This window comes from Lemur catta, chromosome 25, assembly GCF_020740605.2.
Source record: "Lemur catta isolate mLemCat1 chromosome 25, mLemCat1.pri, whole genome shotgun sequence".
In the NCBI taxonomy this organism is placed as follows: Eukaryota; Metazoa; Chordata; class Mammalia; order Primates; family Lemuridae; genus Lemur; species Lemur catta.
The window spans coordinates 9955167-9971141 of record NC_059152.1 but is presented as its reverse complement, the minus strand read 5'-3'; the positions used below and the strand labels follow the sequence as shown (position 1 = coordinate 9971141).

The following is a 15975-nucleotide window of genomic DNA, read 5'->3' as shown; positions in this document are numbered from 1 at the left end:
AATGACTTGGACTTCAATGAATGAAGTCAGTATTACAGCAGGTTTCGTGCAATAAAGTTGTGTTAAAATGGTAAGAATTTCAATCTCCATCTCTGTGTGTAAATCCTTAGTTATGCCCACATAGCTCCCTCATCTGAATTCCACTGTCTGAACCCGGTAATGGGCCCAAATCTGGCTGGTCTAGTCCAGAGGCATTTTAGGGACCATTTATTGACATCTGCAAATCATAAACACGGTTCTGTACAAGGTAATAGAATATCTTTTTACTGATCTTTAACAACTAGAATGTGGCCTTAAAAGTCATTTTTAGCCATATCATTAGTAAACTGGGAGTCTCCTCATAAAGAACTGGTTTTATTCAACAGTATTCAACTCAAAATACTAGATAATATTTTTAAAGCAGTACTTAATTTTTCTTAAACTAAAAAGTTTTTTTAGAAATAGGATCTCGCTCTATCACCTAGGCTGGAGTGCAGTGGTGCAATCATAGCTCACTGAAACCTCAAAGTCCTGGGCTCAAGAGATCCTTCTGCCTCAGCATCCTGAGTAGCTAAGACTACAGGCATGTGCCTCCACGCTCAGCTAATTTTTTTTTTAAGTTAAAGATTTCTTTATTAATAAATTCTCCTTCTCCTCCAAACTTTTCCCCCTAAATAAATATCTCCCCCCGCCCTCGCCTTTGGAGTTGAGGGGTCTGTATCTTAGGGCCAGCCCCCCTAGTGTTAAGAACAGGTCCCTAACCCCCCCAGGCTGAGAACCCCTCGGTGGAATTTCAGTACATCCGAGTGAGTGGGGCCTAGTGTTGTGTCTGCCCCTCAAGTCAGCCTGGCCCCCAAGCCATCAGGGAAGGGGGACATCCCTTCCTTGTGCAAATGCTGCAGCCTTAGTCTGTGTAACCAGCTAATTGTTAATTTTTTTTTTTTTTGTAGAGACGAGATCTTGCTACATTACCCAGGCTGGTCTTGAACTCCTGGCCTCAAGCAATCCTCCTGCTTTGGCCTCCCAAAGTGTTGGAGTTACAGGCATAAGTCACCATGCCAGGCCAGTACTTAACTTTTTATATGTCTTTACTATTAAAATTATCACCATTTTGTCGGTGCATTTCCTTAAAACATACCATGAACTGATTTTGTTAATTAAAAAAGAAAACTGAGACTTACCTGTCGAAAGAGTAGGTTAAATTATCATCAGGTGCTTTACCTAACAGCCACTTAGGAAAAGTACATCGGAGTTTTGTATTTCAGTCTTTGGAAAATGACCTAAATCCAACAACCACTTTTTGTTAAGGAAACACTTTCACTTACAACAAATCCAGCTTTGATACCGGCTACAAATGCGTCCTCACTAAGGATCTGCATAAGACGTCACACAAATCTAGACTTGGTGTCACCTTGAACAACATCAGCGCTTAGGACACTTTGTTGCAGTGGCTATTTTCCTTTGCCATTAATCATCCTGTTTCCCCACAAACTTGTTGGGACATTAAGACTTAAAATGAAGGCATGCAGATTATTTTGGACCCCCTGTTCAATGTCCCCAGCACCACCCTCCAGACAAGCGGGGAGTGGTACCCTGTCGAAGTGGTTGAAGGAGGCTCTGAACTCGTTCATCTGCTCCTGGGTGATGCCCTTGGCGTCCCTCATGAGGATCTGCGTCTCCACCTCGTTGATCGTCCTGGCGATGGTCGTCAGGAGCAGCTCCCACCCAACGCGAATGTGCTGCCAGGGGGAAAGGGAAGCATCAGCTCCGGCTTTTCCCGGCATGTCGGTTTTGCCTCTTCACGTTCGTAACAGGAGAGTTGACTCAAAGGGCTTGCTATAAATAGGGTTTGTGACAGATTGCCCTATGTTAAGAAAAAACTCGATTTTGTCATCTTTTGCAGGATTCTGCAGTGGGAAGTACTCAGAAGGGAGACCCTAATAGAGAAACCTGGCACTTTGTAGTTTAAATATACTATGTATATAGACTTACTTGTCACTAAAAATATTTTTCCATTTACCACGTAGCAGGTGCGGGCCCTGGTTATACCTGCTGGCACCTAGAGAGATCAATTTGGGCCAAACCAGTGGAAATGCAACAGTCCGGCTTCTGGTACTCTCGTTGAAGAAGTGTAATGAATTGATAATAGTTGATAATTATTAATAATAATACGATGATAATTACAGTGTCATCATGCTACTGTTGATAACTAACTATTGTACAGAGCTTGATAGAGTTCACAAAGCTTTTCCACACATAGTGTGACTGAAAAGGCTCAAAGATCCCTGACTTTCATACTTGTAGGACTTAACAGGAACAGAGAGAGACAAGTGGGTGAAGAGCGTACCCTGAGGAGGCGACATGGTCACAATGAGATCAAGCGAAAGCGACCCCGGCCAGTCTGGCCACCGTACCTCCATGGTGTAGTTGGTGTGCTTGTTGTCGAAGACAAGGGCCTCCTGGATGAGCTGGTGGTCTCCCTCCAGCTTGTCGATGTTGTTCTTGTAGTTGATGATGTTGTGCTCATACTGCTTCAGCTGGTTCATCTGGTCCTCCAGGGCCCCTGTGATCTGGATGGAGCTCCGAGCAATCTCCTGGCGGGCGGGCGGGGACAGAGAAACCAAATGAGGGGCCTCTGCGGGGGGCGTCACTCCCGACTCGGCTTCGGATGCTCTGCCGCCGGCATCAGGCCACAACCGAAGTCGTGTGGCTCCCCTGTCTCAGATGAAGTGGGACACGAGCAGGGTCACAGGACAAAGCAAGGTGTGGTTCTAGTCCGTCTAGAGACTGGGAACAAAGCTAACTAAGATCCACACCAGAAAAGCAAGAGGGGTGAGAAGTGAGTCCTTTCAGCCTCCCGGCTGTCCACGGACACGCGCTGGGAAGGGCTGCCCTGTCCTGGGGGAGGCCAGCGGTGGGCTGCGAGGCTGGGGCTGCCACAGAGGTAAGACCACCAGAGGCTCCTCCATCAGAAGAATTTCTTTTATTTTTAGATGTTCTCCCCTTTCAGAAAAAAAGTTAATATTTTATCACCAAAAGGGAGGTGGGGTGAGAAATAAGTAGGCGAATAAATGTCTCCTGGCTGTCCTTGGTCATCAAAAGTACCCAGACATCAGTGCTATTCGAAGACCACTTTCCCTTAAATGTTCTGCAAATGCAAAGTACTCGTGGGTCTTCATACATCCTTCTCTTTAGGGAAGGATGGTTTAAAATTTAGGTCGGTCCTGCAGAGGCCAAGAGCTGAGAACCCGAGCGTTCTTGCCCCCTGGCAGCCCTCCCTGCACTCTGTACCATGCCTGGGTGCACATCGCCCACGGCAGCCCTGGGGCCGAAAAGATAAAGCCGAGAGTGACAACGGCACAGTGCTCTCAGATGACTGAGTCAGGCTGGCCAGAAACTGCAGCGTAAGAGGTGTCGTTGCTGCATTGGCGAAGGGACTCATGGCGGGGCTCGCAGACAGCTCTCGGAAGGGCGCGGACCTACCTCCATCTTGTTCTGGATCCATGGCCCAATGGCGTTGGCCTGTGCCGCAAACTGGCGCCTCAGACGCTCGTTAGCGTGCTGGCGGGCCAGCTCCTCCTGCAGGGACTGATCGCGGATGGGCACCAGCTGCTTCACCTGTCAGGGCCCAAGGACAACAGGGATCAGAGGCCAGCTTTGGTCGCACGAGAATGACCAGAGGATGCGGTAGTAGTCCAGGGAGCAGGGGTGGGAGTGGAGAGGGAGAAAGGAAGGCGGAGGGTGAGGAGGGAGGGTAAGGAGGAAGAAAGAGGGGGAAGGGAGAAGGTGGGTGGTGGAGGATGGGGAACCGGAGTCCTTGCTTGAGGGACCAGAGAGCTCAATCTGCTGTTTTGTTTTGTTTTTTAAGAGACAGAGTTGGTTGCGCTCTGTTGCCCAGGCTGGAGTGCAGTGGCATCACCCTGGCTCACTGCAGCCTTGAATTCCTGGGCTCAAGTGAGCCTCCTGCCTCAGCTTCCTGAACAGCTGGGACTATAGGCACAGGCCACCATGCCTGGCTGTCAATCTAGCTTTGACTGCCACCTAGCGCCCCCAAGTGCCTACTGAAAGACCAGAAGAGCCGAAGGGTATTTACGAGCCTGCACTAGGGACAGTGACCAGTCCTCCAGCCACGGGCTCTTGGTTTTGCAGCACCAACTCTCAGGGGGCCGGGTCCAGAATGCAGAGGATTTGTGAACTTGGATGAGGGCAATACTGACATCTTTATTTTCACCATCTCAACTGAAAGTTAGCATTTCCTTTGATTACGACTGTGGGCAGCCAATCCGCAGCAGTATCTAGCAGCCCCTGTGACTCTCTCACAGCAGAAATCGCAGACATTTTGTGTAACACTACAGTTACCACCTGCCTCTTGCACTACCACGTCCATTACTATATCTCAACTTTTCAAAAATCCTTTTTTTGGTATCATCTGCAAAACTGTTACTAAAGGCATTATTCTTGTGTCCCTTTTAAAAAATCTATTTGCTTTATAACTTACTAACGGCAGAAAAGTTTGTATTGCTTTAAAAAATCATGCATTTCCTTTTTTTATTTTTTCCAAGAAAACGGATTAGCTCAGCATGTTTCTTTCCTTTCTGACGCTGGCTGTCAGGAAGACCAGAGCTAATTTGAAGTTCAGATGTACTAATTACTGTCTCTCAAATGAATACTCCCTTTTTTCCCCTACCTATTTTTCTTTTTTGCACTGTTTATAACTAACTTGTTTCGTGTGTGTTTTTATAGTAAGTCATTTCAACTCCACATGGTGGACTTACTCCTCAAAGACTGTGTATTAGCATACTGAGATGACTAATTGTGCTATAATTTCAGCCATGAAGAGAAATTTCTCTTAAGAATGAGACCAAAGGACTCAAATGACCCTATTTTGACTATAATTAAATTTGTGGACAGTTTCCCAGAATTTAAAAGGCAGCACATTAGTAGGAATACTTTCATTCCCCAGATGTAGTGTTCTAAGCAATTTTTCTGCATTTAAAATTCATATACATTTGGGACATATCTCCTATTCTAAAAATTCTTTAGAAATACTACCGTAGGTAAGCTGACAGCACCAAATTTCCAGCTGGGGTTTTAAAAATAATTTCCCTTATGGTATTAGTATCATAATTTGTACTGATTTTGTCAACATTTGTAAGGTTTTCTTTGAGAAAAATAATTGTTTCTTTCCCCACAAACTGCAGAAGCTGCTGAATGGCTCTTCAGAGTTTAACACATTTCATCTGTGAAATCTGAGATGAAGGAAAATCCCGATGACAATGCAAAATCAGGCCATCACCCTAAGTCCCCAAGGTGTGAACCTCTTCCCTGGACCTCTGCTTCCAGAACGCCCTCAGCTGCGCACCTTGTCCCACTTGTTCCGGATCTCATCCATGGTGACGGTGCTGTACGGGTTGCTGGAGCTGATTCTGATGTTGTAGCTCTGAATCACCTTCTCCACCTCGTTCTGGATGGCCAGGATGGACTGCCGCTCCCCGTCCGCCTCGGGCAGCGTGGCCTTGAACTGCTCATGGGCAGTGATCAAACTCTACACCAGAGACACAAGCGGGGAAAATCCAGTCTGACTTGGGTTTTCATTTCACAGATTTCCATGTTCCCTCCTGCACACAGAAGGGATATCCTGCCTTCTAACGGCAGGAATCTTGGAGGAAACCACATTCCAGATGTTTTAGAAAGACTCTTTGGTGCACAAAAGTCAAGTTCCTTGAAAATGGAAAAAAGATGACATTATGACTGTTTATTTCATTGATGGCTATTCATCCAGAGTCTTCAATAATTTTATTTTTTTAAAAAAAAATCATGTTTCATTGTTTCTGATCCCCAGCTATTGTTTAGGTCTTACTTCCTGCTAATGAATAGAACTTAGCTGCCCTTTCTAATGGCCAGTGTCATCTCTGTAGTTCCACAAAAGCACCTAATATTTGCTGCCTTTATACTTAAAGACACCAGAAAGTACATCCCTACTCCTCAAGAGAAAAGGTCACAGAAACCAACTCTTTCCCGTTTATCAAACCTATTCTTTGACCCTAACATATAAGATAGCAGCTCTGTTAAGTCCAGCTGTTCAAGGACCCCCCTGCCTCGTGGACCCCTTGCTCTCTTTGCTGTTCTCACTGTTCTCTTTAGGTGTTGCAACAGATCAGTTGCCAACAGGCCTTTCAAGAATTTGTTTCCTTGCAAACAGGGTGACCTCCAAGGCACACTTAGAGGTCTCACTTATTCCAAAAATAAACGATTTTAGACTGTTAGCCTGTGCTTAACTGAACGTAAGAAACGCCACCAAAGCTTCTTCCAGAAGACAACTTTGGTGTTCATGGAAGTAATTTCTTTCCCCTGAACCCTTCTAGACCGCCTCCTGGTAGGGAGGCATGGATTCAAATCCCAACCTTCCGCATTTCCTTTCTGTTTGGATTCTTTCTGATGATGTATCTATTTTACAGAAAAAAGAATAAAAAAGAAATTTCTCTTTTTATTCTATTATGCATCGAACTTACTGTACAGTGTCTCTAAATAAATTGGGTCCTGGCTGTCTGAGAGTAACTTTCCTCCCTAACATCACCACTTAGAAGTCTTGTTTACAACTCTGAAGTTCCAGAAGAAATTATAAGCAGAACATTTTGGATTGGTGGCAGGCAGAAGGGAGGTGCTGATTTGTGATTTCTTATGTTTTATGATCTGGCAAAATGCTGTAAGCTCTAAATAAACAGTATTATGTGCACATTTGCAAAGTAGTTAACTCGGCAGCCAATACTCTCATAACTTTCCATGAATAACTCCAAGAGCATGTATGTCTATTTTGCTCAATAATCTAGCATTCTTTTTTAAAAAACAGACCTTTTTAGATATATTCACCATTATTTGATTGATGTTAACCTGTTTGCAACAAAGAGTGGTAAACATGTTTTTTTTTTTTTTTTTTTTTTTTTGAGACAGAGTCTCCCTTTGTTGTCCAGACTAGAGTGAGTGCCGTGGCGTCAGCCTAGCTCATAGCAACCTCAAACTCCTGGGCTCAAGCCACCCTCCTGCCTCAGCCTCCCGAGTAGCTGGGACTACAGGCATGTGCCACCGTGCCCGGCTAATTTTTTGTTTCTATTATAAGTTGCCTGGCTAATTTTTTCTATTTTTAGTAAAGATGGGGTCTCGCTTTTGCTCAGGCTGGTCCTGAACTCCTGACCTCGAGCTAGCCTCCCGCCTCGGCCTCCCAGAGTGCTAGGATTGCAGGCGTGAGCCACCGCACTTGGCCAAGAGTGGTAAATGTTTTTAAGCTAAAGTACAAAGGGTAATTTGAGCTTCCTCGCCACATGTTCCTTAGTTTAAAAAAATAAAACAAAGCAAAAAAAAAAAAAAAACAAAAAAAACAAATAACAAAACTCTAAGTTTAAATGACAATTCATTTCTAATGCATAAGCGTTAGACTTAGGGTTCAGTTACCTGGATCTCCTCAATGCTATGGACAATAAACATGTCCTGCAGGTCCTCCATCGCACCCTCCATCCAGTTGTTGAAAGGAGCTGCTCTCTTGGCAAACTCCAGGTGAAGCTGATCGATGGTTTCTAGCAATTTCTCAGTTCTCTGAAGATGATGTAAATGGAAGCATTATCACGGGCCAATAAAAAAATTCACTTAAAATGCAAGTACGCATTCCACAACAAACTATCATCTGACACTTTGTTAATCACATTAGCGTGTGTCTCCAAAGATTACCCTACACTCAAATGATTAGGCTGAGCCCTGTAGGTCTCTGTGGTGCCTTCTGAATTAAAGAAGGATTTAATAACAGCCAGAGTAGACTCGTTTTTAAAGTATCTAAAGTACTTTACTACATGCTACTTTTCTGAAAGCTGAGAACCCACATGTGGCATGTCATAACTTGCTTTCAGCTAAAGTACACCTTTGTATGTTAGAGGACCCAATACTCTAACCAAGCCAGGGGACAGAATATTCAGGGCATCTTCCACACGTTGTAGTCAACAGTGTGCAGAGAAGTTGTGCGCCTCTCCCAAAGCGACCTGCCTAAGCGAAGACAGAAAGAACTACAGTTTAATGTTCTCAAATCCTCATTCAGGATCTAGCACAGAGGTCATCTCTTGCCTTTCTGGCCACGGGAAAGCACAAGGCTTCAGGCAACAGAACGAACCTGTGCTTGTTTCCTAGGGCAGAGACGGTGGCGAGCAGACGGGGAAAGCCTTCCCTATCTGTGAGTCTGCCATAATTAGATTCGTCTTTCTCTCCTGTTCTAAAATGTTTTGCACTCTCTCTGTTACATGCCTGCCCTTCCTCCCTCTCAACATTTCTTTCTTTAGGCAGATATGTAATAGCCAGTTGGCATCTGGGAAGCTTGATACCGCATATTTTAAAAGTTTCATCAGAGTCAGGGTGAAAAGACTCAGGAAACTGGTAGGTCACTTCTTTCCTTCGCACTGTAGGAGTCTTCCTTGGCTGGAAACGATTAGGTACAGTTAAACACCAGCTACCCGCTGCTACTTATCAAGTCTTATACTTAGATAAGGCCACATTCATCCCGATTCTGTTCCATATCAACTTTTCCTCATTTTAACGTTTGTTGTCATATCCCCTTTGGCACATCTCAAGTTAGGCTCTTCCTGATTTCCTGACTCTGTCACAGCTCAATGTACTCACACAGGACTTTTGGAAATTCACTGTAAGTACTGCTTGATACAAAGTGGGTTTAAACCTTTGTTAATTACCTTTGTTAGTTAATCCAGGGGTTACTCTCACACCCCTGGATTTTTAAAATTCAAAAGCCTATTTCACTGCTACATGGATAAACTGTCGCACAAAGCTACCAACTTTCCATTTCCCTCTTTCTCCTGCATTTCATAGTTTCTTTTTTTTCTGCCCAATATGATTTGTAGGAATCATATTTTCTAAAGAGGTTCCTTTCACTAGACAATTGGTTTAACACCACAGAAAGACAGGAAACTGACGCCAGGGACTGAATTAAAGATTTTATGGCAACAGGTGGCTTCAAGACTTCACCTCCAGGGCCTCTCTCCTCTTCTGGGTCAGCGTTCCCAATCTGTCCCACTGGTCACAAATTTTCTGGCACCGATCATTGACATTCACAGCGTCGTGATAGTCCAGCTCACTATTAAAAGTGAAAAGAAAGATTAACTTTCCCAGATGATATGAGGGAAAATGAACACGGGCGCAAAAGAAACAGGAAAGTTAAAAAAAAAAAAAAAAAAAAGCTGGGCGCAGTGGCTCACGCCTATAACCCTAGCCCTTTGGGAGGCTGAGGTGGGAGGACTGCTGGAGGCCAGGAGTTTGAGATCAGCTTGAGCAAGAGTGAGACCCCATCTCTACAAAAAATGGAAAACTTAGCCAGGTGTGATGGCATGTGCCTGTAGTCCCAGCTGCTCAGGAGGCTGACGCAGGAGATCAATTGAGCCTAAGAGTTTGAGGCTGCAATGAGCTATGAGGATGCCACCGCACCCTAGCCTGGGTGACAGAGCAAGACCTTGTCTTTAAAAAAAAAAAAAAAGGCCTTACAGAGAATTGGGAATTGGCAGGGTATCTCAGGGTTTTGTTAATTGTCACCATTGCAAACATCCCTCTTCTCAGATAAATTACAAGAAGAATTCATAAAACTATGGCTGGCCGACAGATTTCTAAATGGAGAGAATCACTTTCTTCTTAATGCCTCAAGCTAACTTTTTTCTCCCTTCGATTTCTTGGAAAGGCCCCCAGAGAGCATTATTTTTTTTTTTCTTCAGACTCAAAACTGGCACAGAACAGAGAGCACTAATTTTAAGTGGCAATGTACCTGTAAGCGAAGCCAACTATCTGACCCGAAGGACAGTCCTGTGCGCCGGGCTGGGGCCACAGGGACTGGAACATTGAAATGAGTCAACGGGGAGGGAAGTGTCGGATTGCACCAGGCTGTGTCCTCAGCTCCTCTGGAGGGCACCCAGCCTCCCCACTGGGCGGGGCATCAGCTGCAGAGGGGAGCTGTGGCTTTATCTAGCACGCAGGGACTTCTGAAACGGGGCAGAACAGACAGCCCTTCCACACAGGGACAGAGAGGTTCTGACTTGTCTTTTGCCACTAGTGACACAAGCAAGAACAAAATGGTTTCTCGCTGAATACCTCCTTGTCCTCGTCAGCCTGTCTAGGCATCCTGCAGGGGTCTTTGTGACATTACGTAATTTTAACTTACCATTAAGCAAATTCTTGATTAGAAGGTTAACCTAGTATCTCCAGGGATAAAAAGTTTGAATCCTGCACGAAACTTCATCACCCTTTGGTTAAGCCCAAAAGCGAGAATCGTGGAGGTTTAAAGACGTCTTCAGGAGGCTTCCTCAGCAAGAGTCCAGGAGGAGACGGCTTTCAGAAAGTCCTCTCCTACCCTACAAAATCCATTTCCTGGAGGCTTAGGTTTATTTCTTTTACAACCTTAAATTAAGGCAGTGGTTGTTCATTGCTTGGTTTCTGTTTTCCTTGTATAATATTAACTCGTGCCTATTGGATTCTGTTGCTTCTGTCACAAATGGTTGTTAGCTGAGTGTTCTTCCAGTGGCGAGACGCTCTCTGTCACCTAACTAAAGCTCATCCAGTTCTCAAGAGCAAACAGCAGCTTTCTACATACAAACTCTCTTCACTGGACTGAGGCCGATACAGGTTCTTACGATTATTTGTTATCACCAAAAATAATAATAATAAAAAAAGCCCAGCCAAAACACACCAGCAGTTTGCACAGCCCTGAATACAAAACAAAAAGCCCATGCCTCTTCAAAATGCAAATATTCAAGGGAAGAAAGACTTCTCCAAAAGCAGAAACCTAGGAATCTTTCTACTGCTCATAACAGCGACACCAGCGCTCACCGCCCCCCCCCCCGCCGGGGATTACTAGAAGTGTCTAACTTCTCTCTCTTCTCTCTCATTCATAAGCAATGGTTCCACATATATCTGCTTTCAAGGAGTGAGGGTTTGCGTAACTGTGCCTAACTATTTTTATGCACTTCGAGAACTGCACAAAAAATTTGATTTATTATTTGAGGACAGGGAAAAAGGAAAAGGGTGTTAGTGACAGTAAGATGAGCACAGACTTAAATTCTAGATGTGGTTCATCTCTTGACTGTGCAAAGAAATAGGCACTGGGGAGACCAGTAATAATAATATTAATAATAATATAAAATTATTACTTACATTTTATGGCAACACTGAAAACCACTCCAAATTACTCATAGGAGCTATTCTAGAGCACTAAGTAGCTTGAGTTTCTTTTCATCCCCTTATTTTATTTGTAACTTAATGAGCGATCAAAACACCAACATTCAGGAAGTATGAGGAGTAAGACCACAGGAAGACCACGAATGCAGTGCACAAACTGGATATGAAGACAACAAAGAATTAAGAGTTTACAGGGACGAGACTGAAACACAGGATGCTCTTAAAAAAGGCCCCATCTGTTAATGAAGGGGTTTACTCTAGTCAAAAGTGAGGAACATAGGAGTTTTAAAAGTAATATATTGAAATAAATTTTTATTATTTAATTTTTAAAGTTACCTTTATGTGACAGGCTCTAAAAATTCTGCAGACGTATCAGTGATTATAACGGGAGGGTGGAAAGAAGTAGGGAATAAAATTTTGTATTTATCAAAAGGGGAAAAGGCCTTCCAAAGGCTCAGAAACTCTGCGGAGGCCCCTCTCCCTGCAGGCAGCCACATCCCACAGCTCACGTGGCACAGAGCAGGGACCAAGACTGTCCACTCAACGCTCAACCCAGCCTGGCCTTCATCAGCGTGCTAATTCTTCCCATAAAACAAAAAGCATGACGATGAAACAGCGCTTATTAAATGATAAAGAAAAGCAGGGCCCTAGCATCTCAAAGCAAAGGCGAGCTGGTGATCTCTGCGCAGTGCTGGTTTCCGGACAGGCTGCGGGTTCGGCCTCCTGCCCCTGGCCCGGCCAGGCCCCCTGGTGGCTTTCTGCCCCCAGTGCTCCCCAGCAGAGCTGCCTACCTGGGGTCAAGGTGCTGCCGGACGGGAGGGCACAGGGGCTCTACCACAACCAAAAGCCAAAGCCACAGTCTGTTTATGTATTAAAAAAAACAAGAAGAACCCCACGGCAGCATGCTACGGTTTGGTTCTCGCGGCATGTGGCAGAGAGAAGGAAAGGCAGCCTCCCTCGGGCCTCTCCGCGGAGTCCTCGGAGCCCCCAGGGAGGCCCCGCGAGTCGCACGTACTTGAGCTCCTGCGCGATGGCCGCGATCTGCTCCACGCGGTCCTGGTGCGCCGCCAGGTCGCTCTCGAACGCCTCGTGCTTCCGCAGCATCGCCCGCAGCTCGGTCAGCGACGCCGACTCGTAGTCCTTCTGCAGCAGGATCTGCTCCTTGCCTGCAAAGGTGCGGTGGGGTGCATGAACACTTCGCGCCAGCCGCGTTCCCCGGGACCACCGAGATGCCGAAGAACCAGGGGAGGGCGGCGAAGAGCGCAGGGCAAGGTGCAGGCGAGGGTTTCGGTGGGATTCAGGACATTACTGCTCCTGACGCCCGGCCCCTCTGCTCTGCAAACTCCCGTCTGCAAGTAAAAGCGGGGGCCGGGGGCATAACGAGGGCATTCGAAAAAACAAGTCTGTATTCTCCATCATTCTAAGCAGCAAGTATCTGATTTTCCAGTGTAATGCTCAGTTAAGTTAGTAATTATTCGTTCCCAAGAGCTACAGGGGATGCTTAGATAAAACACTTGTGCTCTGTGTGCCTACCCCCGGGGGCCACCCCACCCCACCCCAATTCTTTTTTTTTTTTAACTGCATTTTGCGTGGTTAAATGTAACCTGTGTTTTGTTCTTCCTAATAATAAATATTAGATATTTTCCTCTCTGAACTTCCTTTTATTTCTTCTTAAATATTTCTTAAATCTAGCAACTGCTGTGGTTATAATTGGATCTACATTTATTCCCTAGCTAATGACCATTAGGAATTTAATTCTAGGCCAGGAGAGGTGGCTCACGCCTGTAATCCTAGCACTCCGGGAGGCCTAACATCACTTTGAGGCCCTCAGTTCAAGATCAGCCTGAGCAAGAGCGAGACCCCATCTCTACTAAAAAAAAAATAGAAAGATTAGCCAGGCATGGTGATGTGAGCCTGTAGTCCTAGCTACTCAGGAGGCTGAGGCAGAAGGATCACTTGAGCCCAGTAGCTCAAGGTTTGTGGTGAGCTATGATTGTGCCACTGCACTGTACCTGGGGTGACAGAGGGAGACCCTGTGTCGAAAAAAAAAAAAAGAATTTAATTCTATAAAGTTGGAAATGGATGGAAAGCAAATGTTCATACATTTAATGACAGCAATTTAGCACTTACTGTGTGCCAGATACCACTTTAAATGCCTCATAAATATGAATTAACACACTGACTGCCACACTAGAAAAAAATTTTTTCCCATGAGGCCACAGAGTTGTATTACGAAAATAGAATAAAAACTTCGAAAACAGGCCGGGCGCGGTGACTCACGCCTGTAATCCTAGTACTCTGGGAGGCCGAGGAGGGAGGATCACTCAAGGTCAGGAGTTAGAGACCAGCCTGAGCAAGAGCGAGACCCCATCTCTACTAAAAAATAGAAAGAAATTATCTGGACAACTAAAAATATATATAGAAAAAATCAGCCGGGCATGGTGGCGCATGCCTGTAGTCCCAGCTACTTGGGAGGCTGAGGCAGGAGGATCACTGAAGGCCAGGAGTTTGAGGTTGCTGTGAGCTAGGCTGACGCCATGGTACTCACTCTAGCCTGGGCAAAAAAAAAAAAAAAAAAAAACTTCGAAAACAAAATGATCCTTTCTAATGTAATGAAAATTTGTTATTTTTTATTGTTTTCTGTGTGTGAGTTATATGCAACTTGAGAAACAATTCAAGCGGCTCCCAAGATAAAGAGACGTGTGAGTTACACATGCTTCACCAGGCCCCGGGCTCAAAACTAGTGTGAGTTAAATACAACTCACATGGCAGTTAATCTTCCTAAACCTTATGAGGGAGGTATTAGTGTTATTCCCATTTTGAAGAGGAAGACGCTGCAGCACCGAGAGGTTAAGACCTCGTCCTAGGCACACAGCTGCTAAGTGCCACAGCTGGGACTCCAACCCGCTTGGCACCAGCACCCACACCTGTACCTACCTGTCTATGCAGTATCAAAAATCAAGCAATAATAAAGCAAAAGGGAACCAAAGAATGAGGGGAAACCTCACCAACCTCCCTCAGAACAGATTACTATGTGATGGGGAGAATATTTTGTTCTTCTACCTCAGCAAGAAGGACTATTTAGCCCATTAGACAGCTGCCCCCCCCCAAAAGACCATATTATCATGGCTATGGAAATAGGTATGTGTGTAAGGCCAGAAAGAAGTAGTTGGATGTGAGTGAAATAAACAAGTTAGATTACAGAAAATGATACCTTGGGTTCTTTCTTTCCAATTAGATTTTTTGAGACAAGAGTTTTACTCTGTCACCCCAGATAGAGTGCAGTGGCATCATCACAGCTCACTGCAACCTCAAACACCTGGGCTCAAGTGATCCTCCTGCCTCAGCCTTCCGAGTAGCTGGGACTACAGGCGTGTGCTACCACGCCCAGCTAATTTTTCTATTTTTAGTAGAGACCGGGTCTTGCTCTTACTCAGGCTGGTCTCTAACTCCTGAGCTCGAGTGATCCTCCCACCTTGGCCTCCCAGAGTGCTAGGATGACTGGTGTGAGCCACCGCACTGGGCCCCAATCAGATTTTCTAAGTAGGATGTTGCTTTATGGCATTTAATATGAATTCTTCTAGCAGAAGCTAGTGGCTGGGCCAGGCTGTCTGACCCACAGTTAGGGAATAAACAGATACTTGTGGAATCAAACAAAAAAGCACAGAAGAAGGACAAGCATTAAGTAAGTGTGTGATGAACTCATTTTGGGTGCCATTTGTGAAAAAATAAATGATCTGCTTGATTAGAAAATAAATGTTCATGCTTACCTCGCGAAGAAATTTAGCACTGAGAAAAGAACAGAGGAAGGTGAAGACACGTCCACAGTGTCACAGACATGAGGGACAGAGTAAGGACACATTGTGGCTCTATGCACAGCTCAACTCTGGTTTTTCAGAAACCTGCTCCGAGTGCTGCCTGCTCACCGTAAGCCCAGGTCTCGTGCGTGGAGGCTTTCTGCCTGAACTTCTCCGCAAGGTGCTCCAGGCGCTCCAGTCTCCGGATCTCGTTGAGCAGCCACTCCTCGTAACCCTTCTCCGCCTGCTCCAGCCTCTGCCAGGCACCAGCAATGTCCTGGGCAGGTTCGGGGACAAGGGAAGGCACATTCGTCACACTCGGGCTTCTTGGGCTTCTTCTAGAAATCCCTTCTGCTATGTGACTGAGGGTGTTTTTTCTTTTGTTTTCTTTTCCTTGCCCCTCTCCCACAAATAACCATTCGACTATTTTGGCTCCACAAATGTCTTAATTATCACTGGAAGCTTTTAAAACCAATATAGTTGTTACCATCAGCGAACCCGACACTTCTCCAGAGGCGGACAAAAATGTAGAGGCTTCACATTTTCTGGCTATAACAAGATAAAGCCTCAAAGTGACTCCATTCAAAACAGCTCTTATTCCTCGACTGGGATGAACCGGCCACCCACCAGCAACGACCCGCCGGGCATCTGCACCTACCAGGCACTAGCGAGAAACTCTGTAAGAGTAAGCAACACCTAGAATGTTCCCTGCCCCACGCAGCTTTCATGATTGTTGAGGGAGAAACAGACAATAGATAAGCAATTAAGCGAGTTCATTTCGGAAAGTGATAAATGCTGTGAAAGAAAAACAAAAACAGGCTCAGGGGATACCAAGAGCCCCGAGATGATGGTCCCTTTAGGCAGGTGACTTAAGAGAGGACCCTTCTCTGAAGAGGTGTCCCGTGAGCTGAGACCTCTAGGACCGGAAAAGCCAGTGATGAGAAGAGCTGGGGAGCAAGTGCTCCTGGGTGAGGGAACGAGCTCAAAG

At 45.4% G+C, this 15975-nt stretch overlaps 1 protein-coding gene across 4 annotated transcripts in view; it reads right to left on the bottom strand.

Annotated features, from left to right (window-relative positions):
* The window catches only part of ACTN2 (actinin alpha 2), a 69880-nt gene that overhangs the window by 6583 nt on the left and 47322 nt on the right, over positions 1–15975 (bottom strand). For all 4 annotated transcript variants that reach the window (XM_045537268.1, XM_045537272.1, XM_045537269.1 and 1 more), the window contains 8 exons: positions 15117–15264; positions 12206–12356; positions 8998–9106; positions 7429–7569; positions 5342–5524; positions 3463–3597; positions 2394–2573; positions 1572–1718 (listed from right to left, as the gene is read on the bottom strand). In XM_045537268.1, the coding sequence (XP_045393224.1) occupies positions 1572–1718; positions 2394–2573; positions 3463–3597; positions 5342–5524; positions 7429–7569; positions 8998–9106; positions 12206–12356; positions 15117–15264 (1194 nt within the window). The remainder of the gene's footprint in view (positions 1–1571; positions 1719–2393; positions 2574–3462; positions 3598–5341; positions 5525–7428; positions 7570–8997; positions 9107–12205; positions 12357–15116; positions 15265–15975) is intronic.